The sequence below is a fragment of the Sturnira hondurensis genome, unplaced genomic scaffold, assembly GCF_014824575.4.
Source record: "Sturnira hondurensis isolate 20B ecotype Veracruz unplaced genomic scaffold, ASM1482457v3 Scaffold0013515, whole genome shotgun sequence".
NCBI lineage: Eukaryota > Metazoa > Chordata > Mammalia > Chiroptera > Phyllostomidae > Sturnira > Sturnira hondurensis.
Genome location: NW_028086146.1, coordinates 4150353 through 4177978, shown reverse-complemented (window position 1 = coordinate 4177978; position 27626 = coordinate 4150353). Strand labels below are relative to the sequence as shown.

The following is a 27626-nucleotide window of genomic DNA, read 5'->3' as shown; positions in this document are numbered from 1 at the left end:
TAAATATTCTTTTGGCACCCACTTTTTCATTGCAGTTGGCAAAATAAACTTTGAGGAACTGGAAAATCTCCCAAGAAACCTGAGTTTTCCTTTGAAACCTCCATGACTGTGGTTCTTCTCGTGTTTCGGAGCCAATCGTGGTGCCTGTTTAACACGCCGTGTGTGGTTATAATATTTTCTTGTTATTTTCAAGAATTTTACTTTTAAGAACAGCTGGGTACTTAAAAATAAGTTTTTAAAGTATCTGGCCACAAAATTCCAACCAAAAATCTTACTATAAGAACATTTAAACCCCACGAACATTCATGATAATTTGGGGGTATTATCATCTAATTATGCATTTGCAATCCAGCTACTCTTACTATAAGAATGTCTTACCCATTAATCTCTTTTTTCTTTCCCATTTCCCACACCTCCCTGTACCCCAAGCCCCACTAATAAGCAGTGACCTCAGAGTTGGTACATTGGGGAGCCCAAGACTTCCCACTGCAGCTGAAAATCTTACCAACCATGGAGTCCACATCGGTTACCTCCCTGTCCATGGTGGAGACATTGAGGAAGTTCGCGATGTTTATGGGAGCCCAGGCAAAGGGCATCCGGTATTTCCCCAAACGTTGGCAGAAGGATTCAGCTTGATGCTTTAGTTTTTCAATCTTGTCTTTACTCTAGAAGAAAATGGAAAGAAATAAGCAGAAACAAACAATAGGGCACCAGCATCAAGTCCACTAGCCTGCAATGGATATGACAGGTGTTTCCAATCCCTACCCTGATGATTAGAAAGAGCAAATAGGCAGAAAAATGACACAACCTAGGCCAGAAGTATAACTAAGAAGGAAATACAGATTAGAAAAGGAGGAGTTTAAAGAAAGACTACACTTGACTATTAAATATACCTTCAGCAAAAAAAAAAGTCCAAGGCTTATTACACAAGCTAAACAACAATGGCCAGTTTTAGGGGCTAGTTACACGGCTTGAATTTGCATGAAAATCTTGCTATAAAACCTTTCATATATCATCGACCAAGCTCTCAGGAGAACCTGTTTTTTCAAAAGTTGCGGTGGAAAACTCGGGAAAGATCTATAAATGTTCCAGATAAGTTCCTTCTTAGGTTGACAACAGTTCCCAGGTGTTCTTTTGAAGTTTAGAATAAAAGGTAGATTTTTTAAAGATATCTTGAGCCCAATAAGTCTTGTTTGAAGTTTATAAGTCTGTAGTGGTGCTGATTAGTCACGTCTTAGTCCAGAAAGGCCAGGCCTTCAAAATCATATTGGGCGCTGAGAAGAGATGACCTTCTCATGGGTCCAGAACCTATGTTGTGCTAAAGACTTTATGAGGTACAGTCATCTCAGCCAGTCTCCAAACATCCGCACCAGAAAGGACGGTGGCCCATGCTGTTGGGAGAAGCCAGAGGAGCTCCGCCTCGGTCCGGCTTCACAGGGTCTCCCTGGTGCCCCCAGTGAGCTGGGTCAGAGCCTCAGAGCCAAGGCAACTGGGAATGGCTTTGCCCTGGTTAACTTTTACCATTAGACACTAGTGCGGATATCATCATTTGCTGAATTTAGTAATTTATTTCTTTAAAAAGTTATCATCAACAACCAGTTTCTCTTCTTTCTTTGGTTCAAATATAATTTTTAGTGACTCATATGGGAATACATTATAGACTAAACCCCGTTAAACTCTATTGTGGAGCACTTCTGAAAAATATCTGCATAATCTAAGATGTCACCATTTAGCAGTGCTCAAACATCGTACCTTTCCACCATCGCTTTCCTTGATGACCATGTAGGGTTCTGCACAGTCTCCAATCTCTCCCTGCTGAAGAACCTTCTCAATCTGCCCACAAAAATAATGTTAGAACAACGTACATAAATTATATCCATGTAACAGAATCTATGCAACTATGCAAACTAGGTTTCATCACAATATTTGTTGATATGGGAATAACATGTCTGTGATTTATTTTCTATTTAGAAAATTGGTATAAAAAGTACTATACAGTTTTGTAAAAAGATCATAAAAGCATATTGAAAAGATGGCAGTAGATACACAGCAAATGTTAATAGTTATCTTTATATGATGACATTATGCACTGTTTATTTTATTGCTATTGCTTACATGTATTTTCTATTTTTAAACAATAAACTTGTACTATACCTTTAATAAAAATGTGATAAAAATTATTTCATAAAACAAAACCCATAAGACACAGGCAGGAAGTGAAAAGCTCATTTTCTTTATTATTACTTACAGTGTAAAAAAGACTTATGACCTCTGTAAAAGTCAGGTTGAGGACTCAAACCTTCCACAAAATGAATAAATGAATAGAATAAATTATCCGTAATTGTGTCCCTTGTATTTCCTATTAGTGCTGCTTCTCCGGATTTAACAGGCTTGCACAGAAACCAGAAGCGGGGAGACAATACAGCTTTTTGCTTTGCTGCCTGGCTGGCAACATGAAAATGCTACCACTGTCAACGTCTTCTCTGTTTTTGCCTCAGATAGAGGATCTGGCTGGCCAGGAGTTTGGGCACCATATGTGGGAGAAAGAAAAGGAGAACACTGAAATTTCCTAACACTCTATTCAAAGAAAAATTAATTTAGATGTTGTGGAGAAAAGTGATTTAGTCCCATCAACAGTCTGTATCACTAGTTGAGATGATTCTTGAGGAGGAAATCTGGGTTAACATATCCCAGTAGGCACCCATTCCTAACCGGTATTATCAGAAGTACCCTAGTGATGAAGGGTATTTAATGAAGTTTCAAAGGAACGTGGCATGGGACTGCCCAATGGACATGTATCTCAGGGGACTTCGAGCCAGAACTGTCTTCTCACGAGAGAGGTATGAAACCCCTTTCCATTGCCAGAGCAGAAGACAAGACTGACCCCCTGAGAGATGCCCCAGGTGGAAAACACGGATTCATAACACTCGAGCTAGAGACTTGTATTCCTGCTAGTCAGGAATCATTGGCGTACTCGTCAGTTCTGAGGACATTTGCTGGGTGCCTTCCACGTGGTGGCTGCTGGGAGATAAGGTGGTGAATATTGTACACCTGGCCCTAGTCTCCTGAAGCTCATAGGGGCCTGTAGATCAAACTGGAAGGAAGCTAATTTCTCCACATAGCCAATGGATAAAAACGTGGTCTTTAAAATAATCTTTGGACAGAGATGAAAACCTCTTCATTAGGACCCTAAAGCAAGGAATGGGAACACCATGACTTCACGTGTGGAACCCACAGGAGTGGAATCCCCAGAATGTGGACGTGGGACAATTCAGATCGAAGCAGACCAGCAGAGACCACTTCCCTCACCGGGCTGGAGAAGTGTACCTCCAGCTCCTCTGTGAGAAGGAGCTGCAGGCTGCTGTGAGAGCCCACTGTGTGGTCCTTAGTGATTTGTGTGTGAAAGAAATGAGTGAGCAAGAAATAACAGTAAGTAGGGGAAAGGAACATATCAGCATTACCTGGCACTTTTTAAAGGTAAAAGCTTACCCTTTGCTCCATTTGGGAGGTGGGGTTGCGAGGGAAGGAGGCTGGTTCAATGCCTGGCATGTCTGTTTTTATAGCTTTATACCAGATTCCTTACTCTCCATCCTTCGGTTGAGAAACAGAAGCTCTAAGGCTGAAATGCCCCCCTAGAGCAGTATCACACCAATACTAAACAAGGCAACCTACCTAAAATGCAGTTAATATCCTGGTGTGCAGCCTGACAATGAAAATAAGAAAGGAGGCCCTCTTTATTGTACATCAACCCCTTGGATAAATGTGCTGAGTATTACACCACCATTTACTATATATTTAGAGGGCAAGAAGCTGTGTGATGTCATTACAGAAAAGAAAAACATCAGAAGCAAACCAGGGACTGTATGAGTGGATTTGAGAGTCTTAGCTATATCCAGACAATTAAGAGAATGTTTGTTATTGCCAAATGAATGCATTTATACACTTGAAACGTTTTGAATATATTTAGTACGTAACAGTAACCCACAGGGAACTGCTGACATTTAGCACACTACTATGGCTTAACCAAAATAAAGCCATCCACTGGGAACTGGAGTTTGAAGTAAAATTTGGCTCTGTAGAACTGAGTGTTGGTTTCCTTGGTTTCCCAGTTTAAAGAGAATTTTGAATTTAACTACGGGGCTTCTAGAGTGAGCTTTAAGCTAATTTTTCTATACGTGTAAGTAATATCGCAACAAAAACAATGCACATTAATGTTTGACAACAACAGATATGTCATTTTAGTGACGGGATTTTATTTATAGCTTCCATGAGTTTAAATAAGTTCCCTTCAAGGTACAGTGATCATTCAGAGTCTTGTGAAAAGAAGCCAGCGTGGAAAGACATATGCTACATATTAAGTGACTTCCAAGTCACTTACAGTCTCTGAAATCTTTATGCTACTCCCATGGGATCATCGGGTACTCATGTGGGTGTTCATGAAATCAAATCACCTGATCTTTAAATTTGTTTTTACAATTTTGGGGTAAAGAGTCAAGGCAACTAGTTATTTTACTTAAGGTAGGTAAAATACTCAATGTTTGTTGTTAATTTCCAACCAGTCATTTTGTGTGTAGAGAAAGTCTCTGGTTGTCTTACATCAGCAAAGAGCACAGTCTAGAATGAAAGGTCCTTCTGCATATACTTGCCCCAGAGATTTTTGATTTTCACAAAACATAACTCAGTCTGTGAGATGACGATAAAACGGGAGAGTAAGTCTTGGAAAATTTAGCCCATACCCCCACCTGTTGGAGCCCGGACTCGTGGCCACTTAACTGTGGGCCTCTAGAAGAACATGCTCATCAAAGGAAACTGTCTGAGATGCAGCAGCAGCCTCCTGGGGCTGGACAGTGGAGGGTGCTTTCCTCGGGTAGGAGGAAGGGTGTCCACAATGTGCCAGGTTTTCATTTGCACAACTACACATCGAGGGCGGTGTTACTATCCCCACTTTACAGAGGAGCAAACCAAGTCTCGGAAAGATTCGATGATTGCCCCCAAAGTCATATAACAACCAGACTGTAAAGCCAGGTTTCAACACTAGGGCCGTATGACTCTCAAATGCATAGCTTTTCTAGTATTCAACACAGAATTTGCTTGTAAAGGAGAATGGATTAAGTTGAGAAGGAAATGAAGTGACTCTCTCAGAAGACAGAGAGGGATGTTTGGACACCTCTTTTACCTGGTACATGCGCTGGTACCAGGTAAATGCAGGTACCTGGGATAACGCAGGAATGGGAACAGCTGCATGTGCAAATGAGACTGTGTTTACCTTGACTACTAGGTAGATGTCTGAGGATGGATAGGTGACTGAGAACACCGCAGATCTTGCCTGACTGGAAGGGGCAACGGAGGGGGTGTGGGCACGCAGAAATCCTTTGAACTGATCAGAGTTCAGGTCACAGTGAAAATTTTCTGAGATCTGTAAAGGAGTAGCAAAATGGAAAATAAGTTAGAGCTACTATTCTCATGGTCTAAACAGGTTTTAAAAAGTGAAAAAACAAAAAGAAATTTCTCTAAAGGCATAAATGTAGTCATAAACATGGTTCATGACTAGTGGCTGTTGGAAAATCGGATACATGCTTTGTCACAATCTCTGGGTATTTTGGAGGCATTTGAGAGATGTTCCTTGAAACATTATATTTTTTTATTAACCCACCAATAACTTCTTAGTATCGATGATGTCCTATATACTGCACTGAGAAGACCAGGACACTGCCTCTGCCCTCAGTTAGTTTATATTCAGAAATGAGGAAGAAGTCAAATATGAAACTATAGGAAGAGCAAAATATAAGTGACCCCATTCATACAAAAAAGCACCATGGAAGTTATAAAGGGTGAGAGATCCCATTCAGTGGGGGTGGTGAGGAATACTTCCCTCAGAGTGAGGTAGATGGGCCGTGGAAGAAGATGCTGCTAGGGGGAAGGGGACCATGTACCAGGGAGAGTAGAGCAGCAAAATAGCTCAGAGGCTGAAAAACCTGGAGTGAATTCAGTTAACAGAGATGAGTCCAGCTTGACTCTGCATAGGCTGTAGAGGGGAGGAGAACAAAGGAGAACTACACTGAAGAAAGCCAGGCATGGAAGCTAAAGAGTTTCCTAAATCTATAGGCAGTGAAGATCCGTTAAAGGTTCTGAGCAAGAGCATGGCATGATGGGCGCTCCTTGGCTCACTCGTGTAGCATTACTTACAAGCCACTGCCTAGTTGGGCCCCCCTTCATCACAAGTAGCGTTAAAGCTGAGAACTGGCTGCTCAGGCAAAGACTACATTTACCATCCTCTCTTGTAGTTAGGAGTGAATTATGAGCATATGTGATGTGTCTGTCAAACACCCAGGCCACCCTCACCCATCTTCCCCCCCTTTTTTCAGTATCTGCAATGGCAATGACAAAAGTGACTTGGGGAGAGCACATATTGAAGATGGAGGAGCTGCTGCCAGCTTGGGTTCCTGAATGACTGAGGGGCTCAGACCACTGCTGACCCAGCCCCCCATTGCTGGGACACAAAGCCAGCGATTTCTTTAAGCCCGTTGTTCTCAAAATGTGACCCCCTTACCAGCAGCTTAGGCATCACCTGGGAACCTGTTAGAAATGCACATCCCCAGGCCCCACCCAGACCTACTGAATCAGAAACTCTGAGAGTAGAAACTTTCAGTAGTTATCCTGTCCTAACTCATACAATTCTCAGTGATTATTAGTATTTATTCAAGAAATACATATTTCCCTAAACACAGAATGGTTATGGGTAAAGAGGGGCAGAAACATCTCACTCTGGTTTTGTTATTTTTGGTTTTCTTTAGGGGTCACAAAATAACTAAACAGTAAAACATCCATGGAGAAGCCTTAAGTCTTTGAACTGTTTTCAATTAAAAGCACGTCATAGGGTGGCTTCCGCCCTGCAGCAGATTTAAACTTCTGCTGCACAAGAAACCTTCCATTCATGGTGAACCTACTTCACAATGCAAAAAACTCCCCAAGTGAGGAAATGCTGCATGCACATCCAAGCTTGTTAAAAATGTATTTAAATTGCCTTGTTCTGCGAGTAGCCCTCTACACTGCAATATCATTTCTCTCTTATCCCAACCAGGCCTCTAGCCATCCTCTGGCCAACCTCCAGCAGGCTTTCCCTTAAAGTCATCAAGGAATATAAATAGCTAACATTCCCAGATTATTCCCTCAAAAACTGCAAGGCAATTGAACTAGGTATGTCTAAGGTCATTTGCTTTCAAATCTGATGTGTTTTTGCTGAATAGAAGTGTGATTTAAAAACATAAACTCAGCCCTGGCTGGTGTAGTTCAGCGGATTGAGTGCAGGCCTTCAAAGCAAGGGGTCATTGGTTCCATCCCCAGTCAGGGCACATGCCTGCGTTGCGGGCCAAGTCCCCAGTAGGGGGCGCATGAGAGGCAACCACACATTGATGTTTCTCTCCTCTTCTTTCTCCCTTCCTTCCCCTCTAAAAATAAATAAAATCTTTTTAAAATCCCATACAATTTTTAAAAAAGGAAACTCAAAGACTCATCAACAACATGTGTACCCCCAGGGACAGGTTATTTTTTGCTTTCTTACCTTTTTTCTTTCTTTAATATCATAGAGGGCAATGCTGGCAAACAGAGGCTCAATTTCAATCTCAAACCTGTGAGAGTATGAAAGAAAAATCTGTATGATTATTTTAACTTAAATAATTTTGAATTTTCTCTAAGTGCCTAAATACATAAATGTATATAATATATAAATATACGTAAAGATGTAAGTAGTTTCCAGAAATATTTTGATAACTCCATGCATATGAGAATCATGCTAGGATATTAATGGAGAACCATGGAAGGTCATGGAACATTCTTAATTATTTGAGACCATGTTGAGTGGTGCACTCTCCCAAAAAGTGCTTGTTGGTGGCACCACGAGAGAAAGTGGGCAGGACGGACCTTGGTCTCATCCAGCATGGCACTCCTTACCATTGCAGCTGCTGTGTTTTCAGAGGTCTTAGGTACAGGCTTTATTCATAGTTTACAGTTTAGTCCCAGTATAAAAATCCCTATTATTCAATTCTAAGGGATAGGACTTTTCAGATACTAAAAATAAGAAAAGTTCAGTTCCTTTTCCTTGCATTTATTGCAGGACCATCAGAGGAAGATTGGGTTACGATGTGGGTGAGGCCCTTCTGAACTCCATTGCCAGTGAGTTTGCTGAGGAGAGGTAGGGGGAGGGGACTGAGCACTATGATAAATACTAAGGTGTGTGGACCCAATGATGGCTGGAAAGAGGAGCCCTCATATTGGCCCTAGTTGCCCATTCCTCATGAAAAATTGTGGATTTGAAGAAAACGTATCCCCAAAGCATAATCCTGCCATGTGTTATAATATGCACTTGGAGCACATATGTGCACCTTCCAAGTATCTCAGGTCAACAATCCATGACCTTGGGCACTGCCAGCTGAGAACACTGGTAATCAGGCCCTGGGCCAACATTACTGCAGAATCCGCACAAATTAGAGTACATTTTGTTTCAAGGCATATTTCAGAAGATGGACTTACCATTCTATAGCTTTGCCTTAAAAGATAACTTCTTAGAAGATATTTGTGTCTAGGCTCACCAGCTACTGCCTGGCATGATTGATTTGTACTTCATTGTCTATTCCCTGATACACAAAGGCCTGAATATTCCTGTAATTCACCTAGGTAGTACTGAGTGTTAAGTTCTCTGTGGTTCAGAGAAAGAAAGAGCGAGTTAACCCTGTCGAACACTTGCAATTGTGCTGTGATAAGTGCTTCACACGTCAGTTCCTTTAGACTCACAACACTAATGCGATGTAGATGTTACCCCATTTTTGAGGTTCAGAGCGCTTAAATAATTGCCAAAGGCCACAAGGTTGGGAACGGGCACACTCAGGTTTCAAGCCCAGTCCTTTCTGACAACAGAACCTGAGTTCTTCTGACCAGTGTTTCTCTAAGTGTGGTTTCCAGAAACTAGCATTTTGAAGCAAATGAGTTGGTCAAAATGCAGCTTTCTTGGTCCCACCTGAAATCCACTGAACAAGTCTCTTGGAGAAAATGGCGGTAGGAAGTCTCCCCAAACCTTCATTTAAAACCAGCTCTTTGGGTAAATTTAATGCACACTAAAGTTCTACCACTAAGAAGGCTCCTTTGAGCTGAGCTAACTTGACACAAGACAGAATTACATTTTAAATTAAACTTAACATTTTTCCATTTAAAATGTAAAATAGAAAAAACACTCTGCTGTTATCCTCTTTTTTCTTGCTACTATACACACAGACTCGGCACTAGCCTAATTCTTTCTGTATGCTCGAGGTTTTCGATACTTCTCAAAGGCAAAACAGAAAGTTACAGATCTCAATAACTTTTAAAAAATTCCCTAGATGATAAAATCTATAGCAGGATTTGGCATATCAATGGGAAAACACTGATCAATGGGAAACAGGATTTGGCATATCAATGGGAAAACGTGTATTTAACATCATCATTAAATTTTTACTATTCATATTTTAACTTCCTAGGTTTACTTGTAAGAATTTGCCTTCTTTTTTAAAAAAAATCCAGTTTGCTCAAAGTAATTATACCTACGACTATCTCTTCAGTCCATCGCTCTTGTTGGTATGGATACTGTTTAAGACATTTGAGCAGACCAAGTGCACTGAACAAGCACCTCAGTGCTTCTTAATTTCTGTTTTGGCATTTTGGGGGGGAAATCACTAGAAACTACACTTCACAATTTTCATCAAGAAAAAACCAAGTGATTCAATTTGTTTTTTTAATAATGTACATCTATCTTAGTGGCCATGTTTTCCCACTAGTGTGAACAGCTGCCATTTATTAGAAAGTTCTAGAAGTCTTAGTGATAAGCATCACCAGAGAGAATTCCTCCAATCCTGAACAGCAAAGTTACTGCATCTAAAAGTGCATCCTGGGGGGGGTGGGTGAGTGCCTCACACGATGCAGTGGACTTCCTGCACAAGGCAGAGGAGAATGAACAGCCACTTCCACTCAGTCCTCCTGCTGAAAGACTAGGAGGCCCCCACCTCTGGTTGGCTTGCCAGGGCTAGACTTTGCCTTTCTGTACCCCTCACCTGTTACAGAGGTACCAGGCTCCCTGGCTGCTCATCTCTGTGCAAAAGACAAAAGGTCCCAACTGCCTCTTTCTACCTGCTGGTAGAACTGGCTAGGGGGCGGGGGCTGCAACATCAAGAGAGCATGCACCACCAGGTGAGCAGTCATGCTGGCTTGTGTTCTGAGGAGAGGAACCGGGGAGGCTATGCATTAGGATTAGAAGTTTAGGACAGGTGGGAACTGTGAGACTATCTGCTCTAACAACTTTGTTAAAGGAAAGGAGTCAAAATCCCAGAGAGGTTCTCAGGGTTGACACGAAGCCTTGAATCCAGCATCCAGATGCCCTAATTGCAGGTGCTGTTTAAGGGGTCTGTGAATTAATTTTAACAGAGGGATGACTATCCTAGTAGAGTGGAACACACAACATGCTCAGGTACTTTCGCCGAGGCAGAACATTTACCACTTACTGTTTTCAAAAGGGTCTGTGATTTGAAGAAGTAAAGAACTAAGTCTCTAAAGTCAGAGCCTGCAAAGAGGAGAGAGGGGAGCACAAGCACCGCAGGGCCCACAAGGCATCCCCCGAGTGCAGAAAGAAACTCTGTGATTTGTTTTTAAATGCTTAGTTCAGCCCTTACAATTTCTTCATTATATATGTTTTATAACGTATATAATGTCTAACATGCAAGTACAAAATTAATAAACACCTATGGAAGGCATGACTGTTTTCTAGTATCAAAGTAAACAACTAAACACCTTGAGGACAATTGCATTAAAGCAGATGTGACAAATAACTGGCCTACAAGCTGACTCTGCAGGCAGGCTTTATTTGAATTGTGTGGTATTCTAAAAGGAAATGAGAAAATTTTAAGTAAGAAAATAATGCAGGAAAACCTGGATTTTGGGGGGGGGAAATCAGACAATTGAGAAAAGTGGGCTTGTTTACTCGGATGTCAAGGCTTGGTCCTAGATAGTGAGTGCCCCTGAAAAATAGTTTGCTACAGTCCCCATTACTCTCTATGGTGTCCTGGCACTGAGACTGGGTTTTAGGTGTATTTATCACTGTGTTTCAACAGTGGTATGCTGGGTAAATGTTTAGAAAAGAAGTGTCTTCCACTGTGGCCAATTTCAAGTCACCAATGTGACCACTGAATAGAAAGTTGGGAAGAGAAATGCAGTCAGCTCTCAGGAGTTAGTCGGAGCTGACTCCAGCACATCACTGGCTTTCACGGATGTTTTTCTTCATGTAGGCAGTTTTACTCAATTACCTTACATGTTTAATCTTAGCATTTGCCTTCCCTATTACGGAAGAAAGATTGTCCAAGTCTTGGTAGGAATATGATTCAGATCTAGCTGACTCCAAACTCTGCTCGTTCCACCACCTCACAGCTGCCCATTGTTAAATGTGTTGGGAGAGCCTCCCTGATTCAGGCTCTGATGTTAAAGACACAGTTTGTGTCTAAAGGGCAACAGAAACCTCAGTGTAGTTACCCATTGCTGATACTTACTTCAGGGTCTGCAACTTGACCAACAGCCTGTTGCCCAGGTGTTCCTTAGGACATTCTGGCACCGGACGTATTTCCACAGCATCCTCCTAGTATTAATCACATGGTGAAGAAATCATTAGTGAATTTCTATTGCAGGAGTTCCAGTTGGAGTCCACCCAGGGAAGCGAAGGCTGCCATCCACTGCTCAATTCAACTTGTACTTGCTTTATTTCCAATAGCAAAATATTTATGAGAGATTTATGAGAGAGTGTGTTATCCAACCCCCAAGCTTCAAACATTTTTCTCCTTTCAGGAAGCCAAGCATTTAAGACAAAGAGACTGAGGGAGGAAGGAAATGTGAACATGAATATGACTTAGTAACATCCACCAGATGGCATTGCAAAATCTTGTACCTATTGTTGGCATTTGTTTTTTCTGCTCTAAGTACACATTTAGAATAGTTCTCCTGCCCAGGACTGTGCTAGTAAATATGTGCGTTTCAGACTTGAGGTCTGAGCCAGAACAGTTCACTTAAGGCTGTAAACCATCAATACTATAATACAGTGTCTTTCTCAGTTCACTGTTTTCTTAAACAGATGATAGAGATTTGGGGTTGAATTTATAGGTTCTGTAAAAATATGTCTGGCTAAAACTTGCTGAAGTTCTATGTACAGAAAAGCTTTGGAATGAAAAATTAAAAGATATACCTATATCTTATCAGATTGGGACTCAAGACTTAAAGAGAAATAACAAGTCCCTACTGTAACTTTTAGCATTCAAATCTAAACTATCACAGTATCTTCATTATATTTAAGCATGCAAAGACAAACAGTGCAAATCCCTGAAAACTTTAATTCCTGCTCTTGCAAATACCAGTAGGTGGCCTGCAGCTCACAAGGGTGTGAAGAACAGAGACAGGTCTTCATTGTATTTTGCTAGAAAGGGTGGGGGCTTCCACCAAAACTCCACAGCAACCACAGCATTTTGACTAACAGCAGCAAAGCCACCTGTTTGGCAAATCTGTTCCCAGTTTGGTGGACTAGCCAAAGTGGTAAATTCACAACCATTATAAGCTCTACTCTCCTTCAAGACCCAATCAGTTGGCCACCTTGTGGGGTGGAGCTGCTGTTTGTTTCATAGAAGGCATGGTTCTGATGCCTACACGGAGCTGAATTTCCTCAGGGCAAGGTGGAACTTTTTAGGGTGATCAGAACAGGCACACTGGAGGGTGAAGGTCACTGTTAGTGGAAAACAACCTCAATGGAAGGACACTCATGGGTCTCTAAGACTACATTAGGTCTGAATTCAATTTTTCCTTTAAAAACTTTCATTTGGGAAACTGTAAACAAATACAAGTAGAATAATGTAATGAACCACTTCTACCCATCAACTTCCTTCAAAAATTTCAACTCATGGGCAACTTGGTTTCATCTACACTTGCACTTGCTACCTTCCCCCACTCAATATTTAATTACTTAAAAGCAAGTCCCCAACATCATATCATTTCATCTGTAAATATTTTTGTACAACTCTCTAAAAGATCAGGACTTTTTAAAACACGTAACTGTAATACTATTATGACCCTTAAAAAATTAACAAAAATTTCTTGTCACTAAATATGTAATTAGTTCTACATTTCTCCAACTGTCTTAACTTTTTACAGTTAGTTTTTATAATCAGGATCCAAACTGTGTGTGTGTGGGGGGGTATCTTTTTTCCAAAGTTACTTTCAACCTATGAGTTTTTTGAGCCTTTATAGTTATCCAAAAAAGGAACAAATTCCCAAAGAAACAGAAGAGGAAATGTAAAGTTTTACCATGCCTGTTTCATCTTGCTGGGAGTTGTGTGGGGTGTGTGTGTGTGTGTGTGAGAGAGAGAGAGAGAGAGAGAGAGAGAATGAGATGTAAGAGAGAAAGATAATGAGAGAGATGACATCCTTCCATCAATCGGCCAAATGAATCCTGAGGCCAACTCTATGTCTGCCTGCCTGTACCTTCATTATGTGAGCCAGTAAGTCTCCCCATTTTTTAACTGATTTTAGTTGGGTTCTGTCACTTGAAGTCAAAATGCAAACTCTTCGGTGATTTGGAGGATAGTGGCAACTTTCTTAGGGATCAACACACAGGACAACACGCTTTATAGACTCCGTGAATCAAGGAAGAATTCCCCTCATCCAACTTGGTGGTTGAATTCTCCTCTCACCTCTCCTGTAACTAAGTCATCATTCTGATCAATAGTTTCCCCTCTCTTCTGATTTTCCTCACCAAGGAATAAATTAATGATAGTATAAAGCAATTTCATTAATGTGCTATGAAAAATTCAGCATTTTTAATCATTTCATGGCAGGCCAGAAATTTACCTTTCTTCCTCAGGACCTTCTTTGAAGTAAGTACAAACTACAAGTACAAATGCAACTACAACATCTTAAAGGGCTGGTGTAGGGGTGCTTGAGCATTTTCTACACACCAGTTTACAAATAACTGTTACACTAATTACAAAGCATTCCTCCTCACTCGGTAAGGTGGATCCCGTTAGGACCTCTGCTAGATTATAACTTTCAGTCTCAACTGAGGTTCAGCACTGTTCAGAGACCATAAAACAAAGTTCCTTCAAAACAGTCTATGATTCACTTTATAGTCAACTCAGACTGGATATTCTCCATTTAATCCATTGAGGGACGTTTTAATGAGCTGGCGTCTTGCTGGAAGTGTCCTCCTCGTCCTTGAATGTTTCCTCTCTCCTGGAGCCCACTTCGGGTTTCCTTATTATGGACTGACTCCTCCAACATGGAATCGGGATGAAGAGGAATGCAAGGGAAGGTCAAGTCAGCCAAACAACATTTCTTGGACAAATCTGTTAAAAAGTTTTAACAGATTGTAGATGGAAACTAAAAAGTTTTGAGATAAAATGGGGTTGTTTATATCATCTTTGGATTTCAGTTACGTGTGCTAATCTAGCTGGTAGTCATATGTGGATAAATAAACAGGCAAACACAACAGTTAGAATTAATGGTTTAGTATCTCCACCCTATAATTTAACTTACCTGTTGATTTTTGAGCAAGTAATTTACCCTCTCTGATTCTTACTTTGCAATCTGAAAACACGAAGATGATAACATTGTCCACGTTATTCATATTTATTTTTTAATCTGCCTCATTCAGAAAGGATTTGAGGCCACTGACATGACTATAAATAAAAGAGGTGAGAGGACAAAAGTAGTTGGAAATAAGAATAAGAAAAAAAGAAAGTTGAAGTAAATTCAGGACACCAAAAAGCTCCCAGACTGAGCAGAGGTGGACAGAAAGTTGACACTAAGTGAAGAATTTAGGGGAGTTGATTACAAGATGCACACAATCTCTAAGCAGTCACATTTTTTCCATGGAAGCACAATTCTTCTTTGTCTGAAGGCTTGAGGGACAATCTCCCTGCTGATCCTTATTGAGGTGGGTGTTGGGTGATAAGTAGGTCAATGTTCTCAATCATATTTACACAGTGGACACAATATCATATCTCATGACAGCTGACCGGGGTGAGCTTTTGTCCTTTTTGCTGAACCTTATGGTCCATTTTGCTGACCAGTGGGGAGCTCATGAAAAGACCAGTTAGCTGACATAATTCTTACGGGTGGGGGCTTCACACGGTGTAAGAATCAGGCTCCCTGATGGTCTTGCTTGATCCAAAGATCAAATTTCAAATACTTAGAGACATGGGTTGTTTATGCAAAATTTCCCCAAATCATTTTCCTTGCAACCGAGTTTTGAATAAAATTTGGACAGCAGAGGTATTGCAGTACTCTGTTCTGGCAAGACCCGGAAGTGTGGGCATTCTGACACGCAGAAGGGAAGACCGAGAGCCTCAGATAAAGTACGAGGAGCTGGAACAGTGATGAAAAACGGCCATCCCTCATCCCATCCGAAGTGCCCTGAGGAGTGACCACGGCAAGGCCTGAATCATCAAATTGTTCTGGGTCAGGTCCAGTGTATAAAGAAGTGGACGATCAAGAGCCTAATGTACTGGGACTAAGGCTGTGATATTGCAGGCTGGAATGCTTTTGAAGATTAAAAAAAATTAAAGCACTAAAGAATGCATGTCTTGACGGATTACCTGCAAAACATACCCCAAAGTAACTGAGTGGTTTGACTGGCTGAGAGGGATCACTGCATGTGACCCCTTGACACATTTTGGAGCATAAAGAAGATATCAGTGAAAGTGTTTCATGAAGTGCTATGGAAATCCTAGTTATCATTAGAATCTCATGTGTATCATTGACCAATAATTGCCTCTGCTATTATGCAGGCTTGCCTTAGTAGAATAAGCAGCCCCAGAAGCCATACGATTAAGCATCCTGATGTTGCTGTACAGTAATGACGAACAGCACTATTTTCCTGGAGACTCTGTGTGTCTTCACTGAAATTCCCCAGCACAAAGAAGGTCAAACCCACCTCGTCCACGGATGGGTAAAGGGCAAAGAGCTCAGCCTGCCGGTTGGTCCTCCGGGCCTCCTCATTCTTCTTCTCGAAGTCCTCTGCACTCACACTTTGCAGGAGGTTTTCTAGCCGCTGGTCAGGCTGCAGGCTGCGGAGATCGAAGTCACAAGCAGTGAGGGGGCCTTTCCCAGACACATCACACAGCGCGTTTAAGTGGTGGGGGCCTGCCTGTGAGAAAAGACACATCTTTGTGAGAGAGATTGTGGATCTACAATGAGCACTAAACAATCTGGGATGTCTCAAGACTGCTCCAATGTGCTATTATAGAATCAGGCCTCAAGGAGTTTCTGAGCTGAAAGGGAGTTTCACAAAAATCACATCTTAGCTTCCTGGCCTGATCATGCTAAAATTAAACCTCTCCTTCTCACCTGGAAAGAGGTAATTACTCATCACATGTAGATAGACCTGTCCTTGAGGAAACATTTAGAAACAGCACCGTGTCCCTGTTAGTTTTGGTGTGCTTTTCCGAAGATTGGGAGGCAAGCATCTTATGAGCCACGTCTCATGTTGAAGCAGAACAGACTGGAAAAAGATATAACAGAAAGGAGACTGGACTGGGGAATAGAGGGACCTCATCCTAATCTCAACTCCAGAACTTAGTTTTTGAAACTAGAAAATAAGATGATCTGTGCAGAGTCTTCCAAATTAAACTTTATATGAACTCCAAAGCTGAGTTTTATGTTTCTGGAGACACAGCTCTGGGCATGGGAACACTTTCCTACAGGACTTTAGAAACAGTTACAGGAATAAGCACCAGAAAAAAAAAAAAGAAAAAGAAAAAGCATTTGCTATTCAAGCAGTATCCAGTTTTAGCTGCAGTGTGTTTGAAAAAACTATTTCAAATCAATCACAAAATGAATTCTTTATTCCATTAGAAATGTCTTTGAAACTGGGACCTGCATATCTAACCAAAGACTTGGCAAAGAACATATAACCATAATCAACAATATGTCATAGGAATATCAATGGATCTATCATAAACATCTATAAAATTGATGGTAGAATGTTATCCTAAAGTTCTACTAAATGGACTACTACTATACAATTTCTCTATAAGATATACTTTCGTGTCCTGGCTGGTGTGGCTCAGTGGATTGAGCGCCAACCTGCAAACGAAAGGGATGCCAGTTCAGTTCCCAGTCAGGGCACATGCCTGGGTTGTGGACCAGGTCCCCAGTAGGAGGTGCACTAGAGGCAACCACACAATGATGTTTCTCTTTCTCTCTTTTTCCCTCCCTTCCCCAATGTCTAAGAATAAAATAAATGAAATCTTTTTTAAAAAGATATACTTTTGTGACATCTATCTAGCTCATAAAAATGCTACTTTACTAGATCATAAATTTTATCTAAACTGAATATGCTAGCAATAATCAATATTAATACTTTAATTATTACTACTTTTGTTTGTTTTAGAATTTATAAAGGCCTTGGGAAAAGGCTTTTATACCCCATAAAAGAAGAAGCATTAAGAGATTTTAGATCTTTCTTACAATGGCATGTTATACAGCCATTAAAAAAGAGGACATGTATTCATTGGAAGAGAAAAGAGGATCACAGTACATTGTATTGTTAATATGAAAAGGGAAGTTACACAATATTATATAGGATTACCTAATTTTATGAAAAACATGAGTACTGTGAAGTCACATCACACATATACTAAGCTTATGTAAATGCAGGCATTTGGTGGGACCAATCCACTTGATAAGGTATGTAAGACTGAGAACCAAAGGGAAGATGTTGCTGGTTGTCTCACGATCTGAGTACCTCTCCAGGATGAGTGTTAATCTAATACTCAAAAACATAATATTTGCATAACTTGGCTGTGAAACTCAGCCAGACATCACTGAGTGCTGTGTTAGTCCGCTGGAGGAATGAGTGTGCCTTATGGGTGTGCTGGTCATTCACCTGTTGTCTGTCAGCTCTAACTTCATCCTTTTATACAATTCTGTAATGCTAGATGTATGTTCAACAAATCAGATTTCTGCTTTGCCTGCTACTCCATTTAAATTATGCCAATTGGGGGTGCTACAGGGAGGCTGGATAGCTGGAGCTGGGAGAAGAGACTGGCCCCTTCCTCTTTGCTTACAGTTCCTTTTGCCACTGTCAGTGGCTGCTATTTTAGTCTTGAGCCTCTGTTTATACTTCCAGAACCATCTTCATCTTAGCTCTTTGGAGGTACCAGACCACCTGAACTATTCCTCCTCCTAGGAGTTCTAACTCCACACTTCCGGCCTCTCTGAGGTCTTTCCTTTGAGATCTGCTGGGCCACACCCCCTCCTAAGCCCCTGAGGGGCCCCTCTTCTGAGCTTCTAAGCTCTCACCTCCAAGCTCTTCCCATTGGACCCATAGCTTTCGAACGTGGTCCTGGGACCAGCAGCAGGTCCTGGGAAATGCTAATTAGACATGCAAATTCTCAAGCTCCACTCCGGACCTAGTGAGTCAGAAACTCTGAGGCGGGGCCCAGTAATCTGTGTTTGAACATGCCCTTCCAGGGATTCTGAAGACACCAGAATTCGGGAACTGCTGCCCTAGACCCCAGCCCCAGGGTGGCGTGCTGTTTCTCGCAGTTACGATTTCTGCATGACTCCACTTTTCTTCTTGGGCCTCTTAGTCCTCCCAAACCTGTTTAATCAATTCCCCATGTTAAATGTCTTCTGTGGAAGTATCTAGTGTGCTTCTGCCTGACTGACACAAGGAACAATTTACATGGTCATCATGTATGGTGAAAACCAAATTTAATCAAAATTACCAAGGAAAAGTCCCTCAAATCTCCAAGAGAGTACAGCATCCAGATATTCTAGGCCTCGGGAAGCCTGTCATATTCAGCACTGGGATGACGGCTGATTCCTTTGTAGAGCTCAGATTAGGTAGGTAGTTGGCATGAGGATAGAGACCATGTGGTTGGAAAAATAGGTATTATTTAGAAACCTTCCAGTAAGCACGGTGAGATGCTTGGGTTATGATAGCACCTAAAAGCAAAAACTATACTGATTTAAAAAGAAGTCCTATGCAACCTTGGACAAATTTCTTCCTCTATATTTTTTTGTTCTCAATTATAAAATGGACAGGTTGGACTAGAGCACTGGCTTTAAAATTTTTAAAATTGTGGTAAAATACACATGACAAAAATTTACCACTTAGCCATTTTTTGAGTGTTCAGCACAGTAGTGTCAGGCACATCTGCACTGTTGTGCAACCCACCTCCAGGGCTCTCTCATCTTCCAGAACTGAAGGGCCAGACTCGTCCAGCAGCACTCCCCACTGCCCCCTCCCAGCCCCTGACAACCACCATGCTACTTCTGTCTCTGTGAATCTGACTAATCTAGGCACCTCACGTAAGTGAACTTATACAGAATTGGCTCTCTTGTGGCTGGTTTGTCACTTAGCATATTGGTTTCAAGGTTCACGCATGTTACAGTATGTGTCAGATTTTCCTTCTTTTTAAGACTGAATAATATTTCATTGAGTGTGTATGCCACATGTTTATCCATCCACTCACCTGTGTATGGATACATGGTGGTTTCCGCCTTTTGGCTACTGTGAATAGCGCTGCTATAAACACAGGTGTATAGAGCTGCCTTTTAAACTGTAACTACTCCATGATGAAAATAACTAACAACAACAACAACAGAAGCCAGCATTTATTGAGACATGGTCCAAAGTGCTGTATGCATATTAACTCGTTGGATACTCCGACAACCTCATGAGTTAGTTACTATTACCACTCTTGTTTTCCAGGGGAGGAAACTGAAGCTCAGAGTTCAGTTACTCTGCCTGAGGCAGCAGGGTTAGAGGTGGTAAATCACAGAGAACCCCGGCCCTTAGGCTCAGTGTGGAGCTTTTAACCACTCTGCAGCCTGCTGAGGGGCATTTCTGAGTCTCCAGGGGAATGTTATATGGATAGGGCCCAGTGGCCTCCCCCAAGCAGGTACAGCCTCCCCACTTTTCTCTACTCTAATTACTGAGCTTCTAGGTTTCTTCTTTTTCTTTTTCTTTCTTTTTAACACTGATGTCTGTGGCTACAAACAGGTCTGAAAAAAACCCCACTGACTCAGATGGCAAAATTCCTCCTCCTCTAATATTCTATGAACTTAGCCTTTTTATTAGTTAATAAAACCCTGGGTGGAACAGCCAGTAACCTGGTAACCAGGTTTGTTGGTAGAAAATACCTGAGCTCTGGGTTCACTGCACTCCAAGGTTTCTGATTCAAATGTCTGTTTCTGAAGAGTCTTGTGAAAATCTTTTCGGCATCCAGTCTTTTTAAAACCGCAAATCTCTGAACTTCCTTGGTTTCTATATTGTTGTTATTGAGAGAGAAAGGGAGAGAGGGAAAGAGGGAGGGAGAGAGAAAAAGAGGCAAAATCATCAGATTAAAAATAATAACAGTAGTGGCTTAAGCATAAACTTGGTGCTGAAAGATTTTGCAAAGAGAGGACCAATTGTAATTCTTCACATCTAATTATGCACCAGGCCTAATACAAGGCTCTCTTGTAATGAGATACAAACTTGCCTCCTGGCTGGCTCATTATTAAAGGCAGGAATGGCCTGGGAAAATGCCACTTCAGAGGTGTGGTCATTTCAGCTGTGGGGCATTTGGCTCCAAGTTAAAGCTAAACTATGACTCTAGTGTAAGGAGTTGGAATAAATCTAGCAATGTGCAGGGGCAGCAACTAAAGTTTGTTTGAAGATAAAAACAGAGGAAAACACTTAATTCCACATCAATATTTTTAATAATGAATTTTAAAAAGGCAGGACATGATTATGAAAAGCTAGAAATAAATGCTTTATATATGGAAAACCTTTGCTAAAATTCTCAATCTCCACTCCATCCAGTCCATTAAAATGGTGTTTTTAAAATGTGTAGCCATGGAAAGGGTTTAAAATATAATGTCCGGGACTGTCACTGGGAAAATAAATTAGACCATAATTTTATAATGAGAGGAGCATTATGTATAAGTTGGCAAATAATAACCACAGAAACCAGTGTGTGTATTTATTCCCCCTTTTTATGATTCAAAGTCTTCCTGGAAAACATGCTACAAAGTCAACAGCACAAACATGTGCCCGTTTTGTCTGACACCCCACACTGTCAGAAAAAACACTGAGCAAGTTGGTGGAGGAGCCTGAAATGAGTTGATCAGGCAGATGAAGCGGCAGACAGACACAGCAGGAGGTGTAGGAGAGCCACTAGCAGTGACCCAAATACAGTTTCTAACTCTGGGGGGGCCGAGTGCTGGGTTATGCACAGGGGCCCACACAGAACAAGTGTTCCATCAATTTGTGTCCATTGAGTTAATGAAAAAATGACACCTCCCTCCCTGTGTTGTCTGCACTCTCATTGGATTTTATTATACCCTAAAGACGAGCAATTTATTTTGAGTAAAAGAAGACAAGAAACAGCCTAAAAGACAGGTATGATGCACTTGATGACTAGTTCAAGTCAAGGTTTACTGTGAAGGGCCCTCCGCCTTCAATGTCTCCTGGGCGCTGGTGTTCCCCTGGCCCACCCTGAACTGGCCAGGCTGGGTAGGCAGCAGGCCAAAATGGGACCCAAAAAGGCAGTAAGAAAATGAAAGGTGTACTCTGAATAAAGAAATAAGACTAAATATTTAGAAAGAATTTTAAAAGAAATATCCAGCATAACTTCTGTTTGAGATTCCTAAACATGAACAAAATAAGTAAAATAAAAAATGTTAATTATATTGTTCATACTCTTCAATTAACCAACAGTACTTTGGAGAACTCTTCCAACAATTCCTTAGAAGTAATCATTGTTTGAAATACTTAAGAAAATAATTTTGGTTCCAGTTGCTCTAAGTGTGTAGACCATTGTGGTAAAAAAGAGTAAACACACATGTGACCAAACTTTATTTTATTTATTTGTTTGTTCGTTTGTTTTGACCTGTTTAAAACTTTTTTATTGTTGTTCAAGTACAGTTGTCTCCATTATATTATAATATGTGTCTTCTAGTTTCTAACACAGACCCTTTGAGAGAGAACCTCCCATGGGATTTCATACACCTGCTAGCTTCTTAAAAGCAATTCTCCCCAGTGTGGATTCAGGCAGCGGCGTGTATGTGTGTGCTGGATGGGCAGGCTTTTCTAGTGCATGATGTGACTTTTTGGGACTCTCCCTATGGATTAAAAAAACACTGTCATATGATCTAATGTCAAGGGGAAAAAGCCACCCAACTTAAAGTATCGGCAGATACAGGCAAGTATCAAGTTGCATCCTAAGATTAATCTACCTCGGTGATAACATGATGAATTAATGATCCTTTTTTCTGAAAAAAAAAAATCCAATTTTAAGGGAGAAAATTCCCAAAGGAATTAACTATTATTAATTCATTCTAAGATTGAAGGCCAATTCAAATTCAAATTTCAGCCCTGGCCAGTGTGTCTCGGTTGGCTGGAGCATTGTCCCATAAGCCAAAAGATCACAGGTTTGATTCCCACTCAGGGCGCATGCTATGTTGCTGGTTTGGTCCCCAGTCGGGGCGGGTATGGGGGGCAACTGATTGATGTTCCTCTCACTTCAGCGTTTCTGTCTCTCTCTCTGGAATCAATCAATCAATACACAAAAATAAAATACCCTGTCTTTTAAAAAATTCAAATCTCACACTTTAGTATCTGCCTTTTGCCTTCCTTAGGACTTGCGTACTGCAAAAAGGGGATGGGTGTCAAAGTTTCAGCCCTAGCTGTAGACCTCACCCTCGGTGACCAGAACTACATTTGTTTTAGCTTTGTTTCTTGTCTCATAAAATGTATGGTTTCCAAGAGGGTTTACTTACACGTGAACAACACACACAAACACACACGCAGACACATAGTTCCAGGTGTGCTCGCCTCCAGCACCCCCAGCCTCTGCTCTCTGTGTCTCTGTTGCTTCACAGGGTGAGGCACAGATGTAACATAAATTCTAGGATAGTTCTCCCAGCTTTAAAATTTTGTAAAAGTACATACACTATACCTGAAAAAAATTCAGATCAAATTTTCTTCCCGAAAGATGTTTAAATCTGGGGGAATTTTGGTATAGTCATTCTTTTGCTATTTTATGCAAGTAGAGGCTTTCTTTCTTTCTTTTTTATTTTTTTGTCCTCGGCTTTGTTAGAATGTTTTCTAGAGTTCTTTACATAGACCCCAAAGACACTGACAAATGAGCATTTAAAAAATGAGTTACAGAATAGTGTTAAAGGTTCATTTCACAGCATATACACTCTAATCCTATGTATATGTCAGCCCTCCGAATGTTTGGTATGAAAAGCATTAAGACTAATGTATGCTGTAGGTGTGTGTTTGACACCAGAGCAAAACTTTTCCCTTCCTTGTCCGAGATGAGCATTTATTTCCCCATTCAAAATCTCCAAAAGTTGTCAAGCTCCTTTGCGGCAGTAAAAGTAAAGCTAGCTGGGGAGGAGAGGACAAGGGCTGGCAAGCTTGTACAGATGATTCATTCCAAAAGTGCCAGCCACAACAGGCTGATGTCACCATTGGGTAGGTAGTGAGACTGCCGGCTGAGCACCCCTGGCCACCAGAGTCTCAGCCTCACTGCCCCACCCAGGCAATGAGTGAAACAAAGCCATGTTTCTGTTGAGCCCATCTGCAGAAGAGATGGGGAAGCAGGCCAAGCGGTAGAAAGACTACCCTCATGGGATGGACACAACGTATTGCCTCTCAAGAGAACTGCATTTCTGTTCCTCAAATATTACGGTACACATTTGGGGCAATCCAAAGACCAAACATGTTTTGAGAGTATTCTCTTTAGAGGCAGTGTGGTGGAGTAGACAGAATGTCCAGACCTGGATTCAGGTGCTGGCTCCTTATATACTGGCTATGGAAACTTGAGCGAGTGACTTCATCTCTCAGAACCCGTTTCCTCAAGTGTAAAGTAGAGGAGAACATGGCTCTTCTGAAGGCTTATTGTGAGGACAGGAAAATAATATGCATGCCTCTTCATTTTTTCCCTCTTCCCTTTCCTATACCTTTTTCCTTTCTCTCCCTTCCCTTCCTGTACAATGTATAAGAACCATCAGAACAAGGTAGCCATCCATGCTGGGGGGTGGGGGTAGCTGAGGAAGCACAGAGTGGGAGGTTGAAGGTCAAACATTCAAAAGGGCTGTTTGCCATGGAGAATCAGAACCCATAGGGTGTGAGAAGGGCATCCAAGCCTGGGGCAGCCTGACACAGCCTGGCATGTGATAGCAGAGGCTGAAAAGAAAGAGGAGGCCATATACCTGGAAGAGAAGCCTGCCATGGGGTTTCAGTGCCAAGGCAAGATGAAAGGGTGTCCCTGTAGAGGAATGTCCTGGCTAATGAGTGTCAGCACAGGCTGAGGAGAGCAAGCCTGATGCAGGGTGTCAGAATATGAAGAAGGCAACCTTAAAAAAAGAAAAAAGAAAAAAGAAAGCAACCTTATGGGGATGGAGGGCTGCTGGCAACGGTTCCATACAGGGAAACTAAGTAAGTAAACATATTAAAGATAATAGGAGTCAGATTGTTCACTATCTGAGAAGCAAGTTAAAACTATGGAGAAAAAGAAAACTAGATGAACACTGTGTTGTTGGCTTGGGATAGCACATATTGACAAGAACTCATAGGACTTCTGCCAAGATGGAGGCGTAGGTGGAAACACTGTGCCTTCTCCCACAACCAAGTTTGAATACAACAAAGGTTTGGAGAACAAAGACGCAGCCAAAGAACAGAAAATTGAACTACACGGAAGTCCAACAACAACGAACCGTTCTACCCAACAGGTAAGAGGGGCGGAGCCAGCAGCAGAGCAGGGTCAGGCAGGAAGGATCCCCCGACCCAGGGTGCCCAGGCATCCGGGGTAGCGTTGGGCAGACCCAGTGAGGGCTTGGGACGGCGGGAGTGAGAAGTGAGTCGGACCGCGCAGCCCCCGGCAACGAACCCAGCAGCGGCTGACCTCGGTCGCACATTTGCGAGCAGTGGGACAAATCGCGAGGCCCGTGGTGGCAGCGGGAGGAAGCAAAGGGTGCTTGCCATTGCCTTCCTTTGGCCCCGCCTCCACGTACAGTGTCACAACCCAGTGACTGGGTCGCCTGGCCCTGGTGAACACTTAGGGCTCTGCTCCTCATACGTAACAGGCATGAACAATCCAAAATATGGCTCAAGAAGAACTCAAAGCCCCAGAGCTGATAACTCGAAGTGACCAGGAAATAGCGAAACTCTCAGATGCACAATTCAAGACGCTGTTTATCAGGATGCTCACAGAACTGGTTGACTATAGTCACAAATTAGAGGAACATATGAAAGCTAAACTAATTGAAATGAAGAGAAGCACTGGAAACCAATAGTGATGGAAAGGAAACTGGGACTCAAATCAAGGGGGTGGACCAGAAGGAAGAAAGAAATGACCAAACAGGAAAAAGTAAAGTTACAAGAATTAAAAAAAATGAGGCGAGGTTTAGGAACCTCCAGGACATCTTTAAACGTTCCAACATCCAAATTATAGGGGTACCAGAAGGGGAAAAGAAACAGCCACGAGTGGAAAATTTATTTAAGCAAATAATAAAGGAGAACTTCCCCAGTCTGGCAAAGGAAATAGACTTCCAGGAAATCCAGGAACCTCAGAGAGTCCCAAAGAAGTTGGACCCAAGAAGGAATACACCAAGGCACATCATAATTACATTAGCCAAGATTAAAATGAAGGAGAGAATCCTAGAAGCAGCAAGAGATAAGGGGACAGTCACCTACAAAGGAGTACCCATCAGACTGTCAGCAGATTTCTCAGAAGAGACCTTACAGGCAAGAAGGGGCTGGAAAGAAGTATTCCAAGTCATGAAAGGCAAGGACCTACATCCAAGATTGCTCTATCCAGCAAAGCTTTCATTTAGAATGGAAGGGCAGATAAAGTACTTCTCAGATAAGTCCAAGTTAAAGGAGTTCATCATCACCAAGTCCTTATTATAGGAAATGTTAAAGGGACTTATATAAGAAAAAGAAGATGAAAAATATGAACAGTGAAAGGACAGCAAACTCACAGTTATTAACAACCACACCTAAAATAAAAGCAAACCAAGAGGACAGCTAGATCAGGAGTGGAACCATAGAAATGAAGAACACATGGAGGGTTAGCAACAGGGGAGTGGGGAGAAGAGACAGAAAATAAGTAGCATAGATGGTAGGTAAAAAATAGATAGGGGGGAGGGCAATAATAGTATGGGAAATATAGAATCTAAAGAACTTGAAACACGTGGGCATAAACTAAAGGGGGAAGGGTGGGGGAGTGGGTGTGCAGGGTGAAGGGGAATGAAGGGAAGAATAAAACAACTGTAATGGTATAATCAATAAAATATATTTTAAAAAAACTCATAGCCTGCAGCACACAACACAAACACACACAGTTCTATTCACTGAGAAGATATAGGAAAAGCAACATCTTAAAAGCAATCAACACAGCCAATATTTACATTTTGGCTTCTGAGTACCATTTTCCACTAAAAGGAGCAAAAACTTCTTGGAGAAATGACCAGGGGTGAGGAAAGGAAAGCGTAAGATCAGCCTGGAATCTCTTGTGGCAGAAAGCAAGGATGTGATCCCTGACTGCCAGGACATGTGAAAAAGACACAAGAACCAGCTGAAGGGATTCACACAAGTCAAGCTGAGGACAATTTGAGCATGAAAATAAAAAATGGGAGGAGTGGGGGGAAGGCAGAAAACTGTACTTGAACAACAATGAAAATCAAATGCATTTTAAAAAAGAAGTTGATTAAAACATAGGAAACTATAACTCTATATTGATACAAATAAATCAAAAGCTTGATGGGGACTGGGGCATTTACAATAAACCCCAAATGGAGGGACTTTCTAAAAAAATAACTGGCATGTAATTTTAAGATCATGAAAAGTCAAGGAAACACCGAGGAACTAACTGTTTCAGAGTAAACGGGACTGAAAACATGTAAAACCTAATGTATTGCATGACTTTGAACTAGATCCTTTTGCTCCAAAAGGCCTCCGTGGGACACTGTGTGGGACCCAAGTATTAGGCTGTAATAATATATCAATATGAATTTCCTGAATGTGATGGTTTTATAGTAATTAAGATGGAAATGTCTTTGTGTGTAAGAATTATACACTAAGTATTTGGGGTAATAAATGGAGAATTATATCAGCAATTTACTCCCCATGGTTTGGGGAAAGAGAGGGGAAGGTCTTTGTACTATATTTGCAAGTTGTCTGTAAACTGTTTCAAAATAGGAAAATAATACATGTTAGGGGTATGGTGCTGTAATGAGGATCGTAGTGGGTCCTGTTGACTAACGCATGCACCGATTCTGTCGCTGCCGGAGTGTAGGAGCTGTCATGCCCAGAGACCTCTGACAGATTCACTCTACCTCCCAGCCCCCTAACTTTGCATAGCTGGTGGCTCCAATAGTCCCACCCCTTGACTCAAAGTGGGACAGTGGAGCAACTCTGCAGTGTGATCCCTCCAGAACACCCTGTGGATCAGGCTAAGAATTTATTGTGCTATCAACTTTAGTTGCCTCCTGCTTCCCTATCTTGCTTCTCTCCCACACAGGCTTTTTCTAAAGAGCATGCTCTTGAAAATCTCACCCACCTGAATCCC

General features: G+C 41.6%; 1 protein-coding gene across 4 annotated transcripts in view; it reads right to left on the bottom strand.

Moving 5' to 3' along the window:
* DOCK8 (dedicator of cytokinesis 8) overlaps positions 1 to 27626 on the bottom strand; it is a 221000-nt gene that overhangs the window by 112577 nt on the left and 80797 nt on the right. For 3 of the 4 annotated variants that reach the window (XM_037061714.1, XM_037061715.1, XM_037061716.1), the window contains 7 exons: positions 20203 to 20326; positions 15986 to 16198; positions 11565 to 11650; positions 7562 to 7628; positions 5267 to 5416; positions 1753 to 1833; positions 506 to 665 (listed from right to left, as the gene is read on the bottom strand). In XM_037061714.1, the coding sequence (XP_036917609.1) occupies positions 506 to 665; positions 1753 to 1833; positions 5267 to 5416; positions 7562 to 7628; positions 11565 to 11650; positions 15986 to 16198; positions 20203 to 20326 (881 nt within the window). Of the gene's footprint in view, positions 1 to 505; positions 666 to 1752; positions 1834 to 5266; positions 5417 to 7561; positions 7629 to 11564; positions 11651 to 15985; positions 16199 to 20202; positions 20327 to 24015; positions 24023 to 27626 lie in introns of those variants that run through there. The other variant, XM_037061717.1, reaches the window with a different exon arrangement.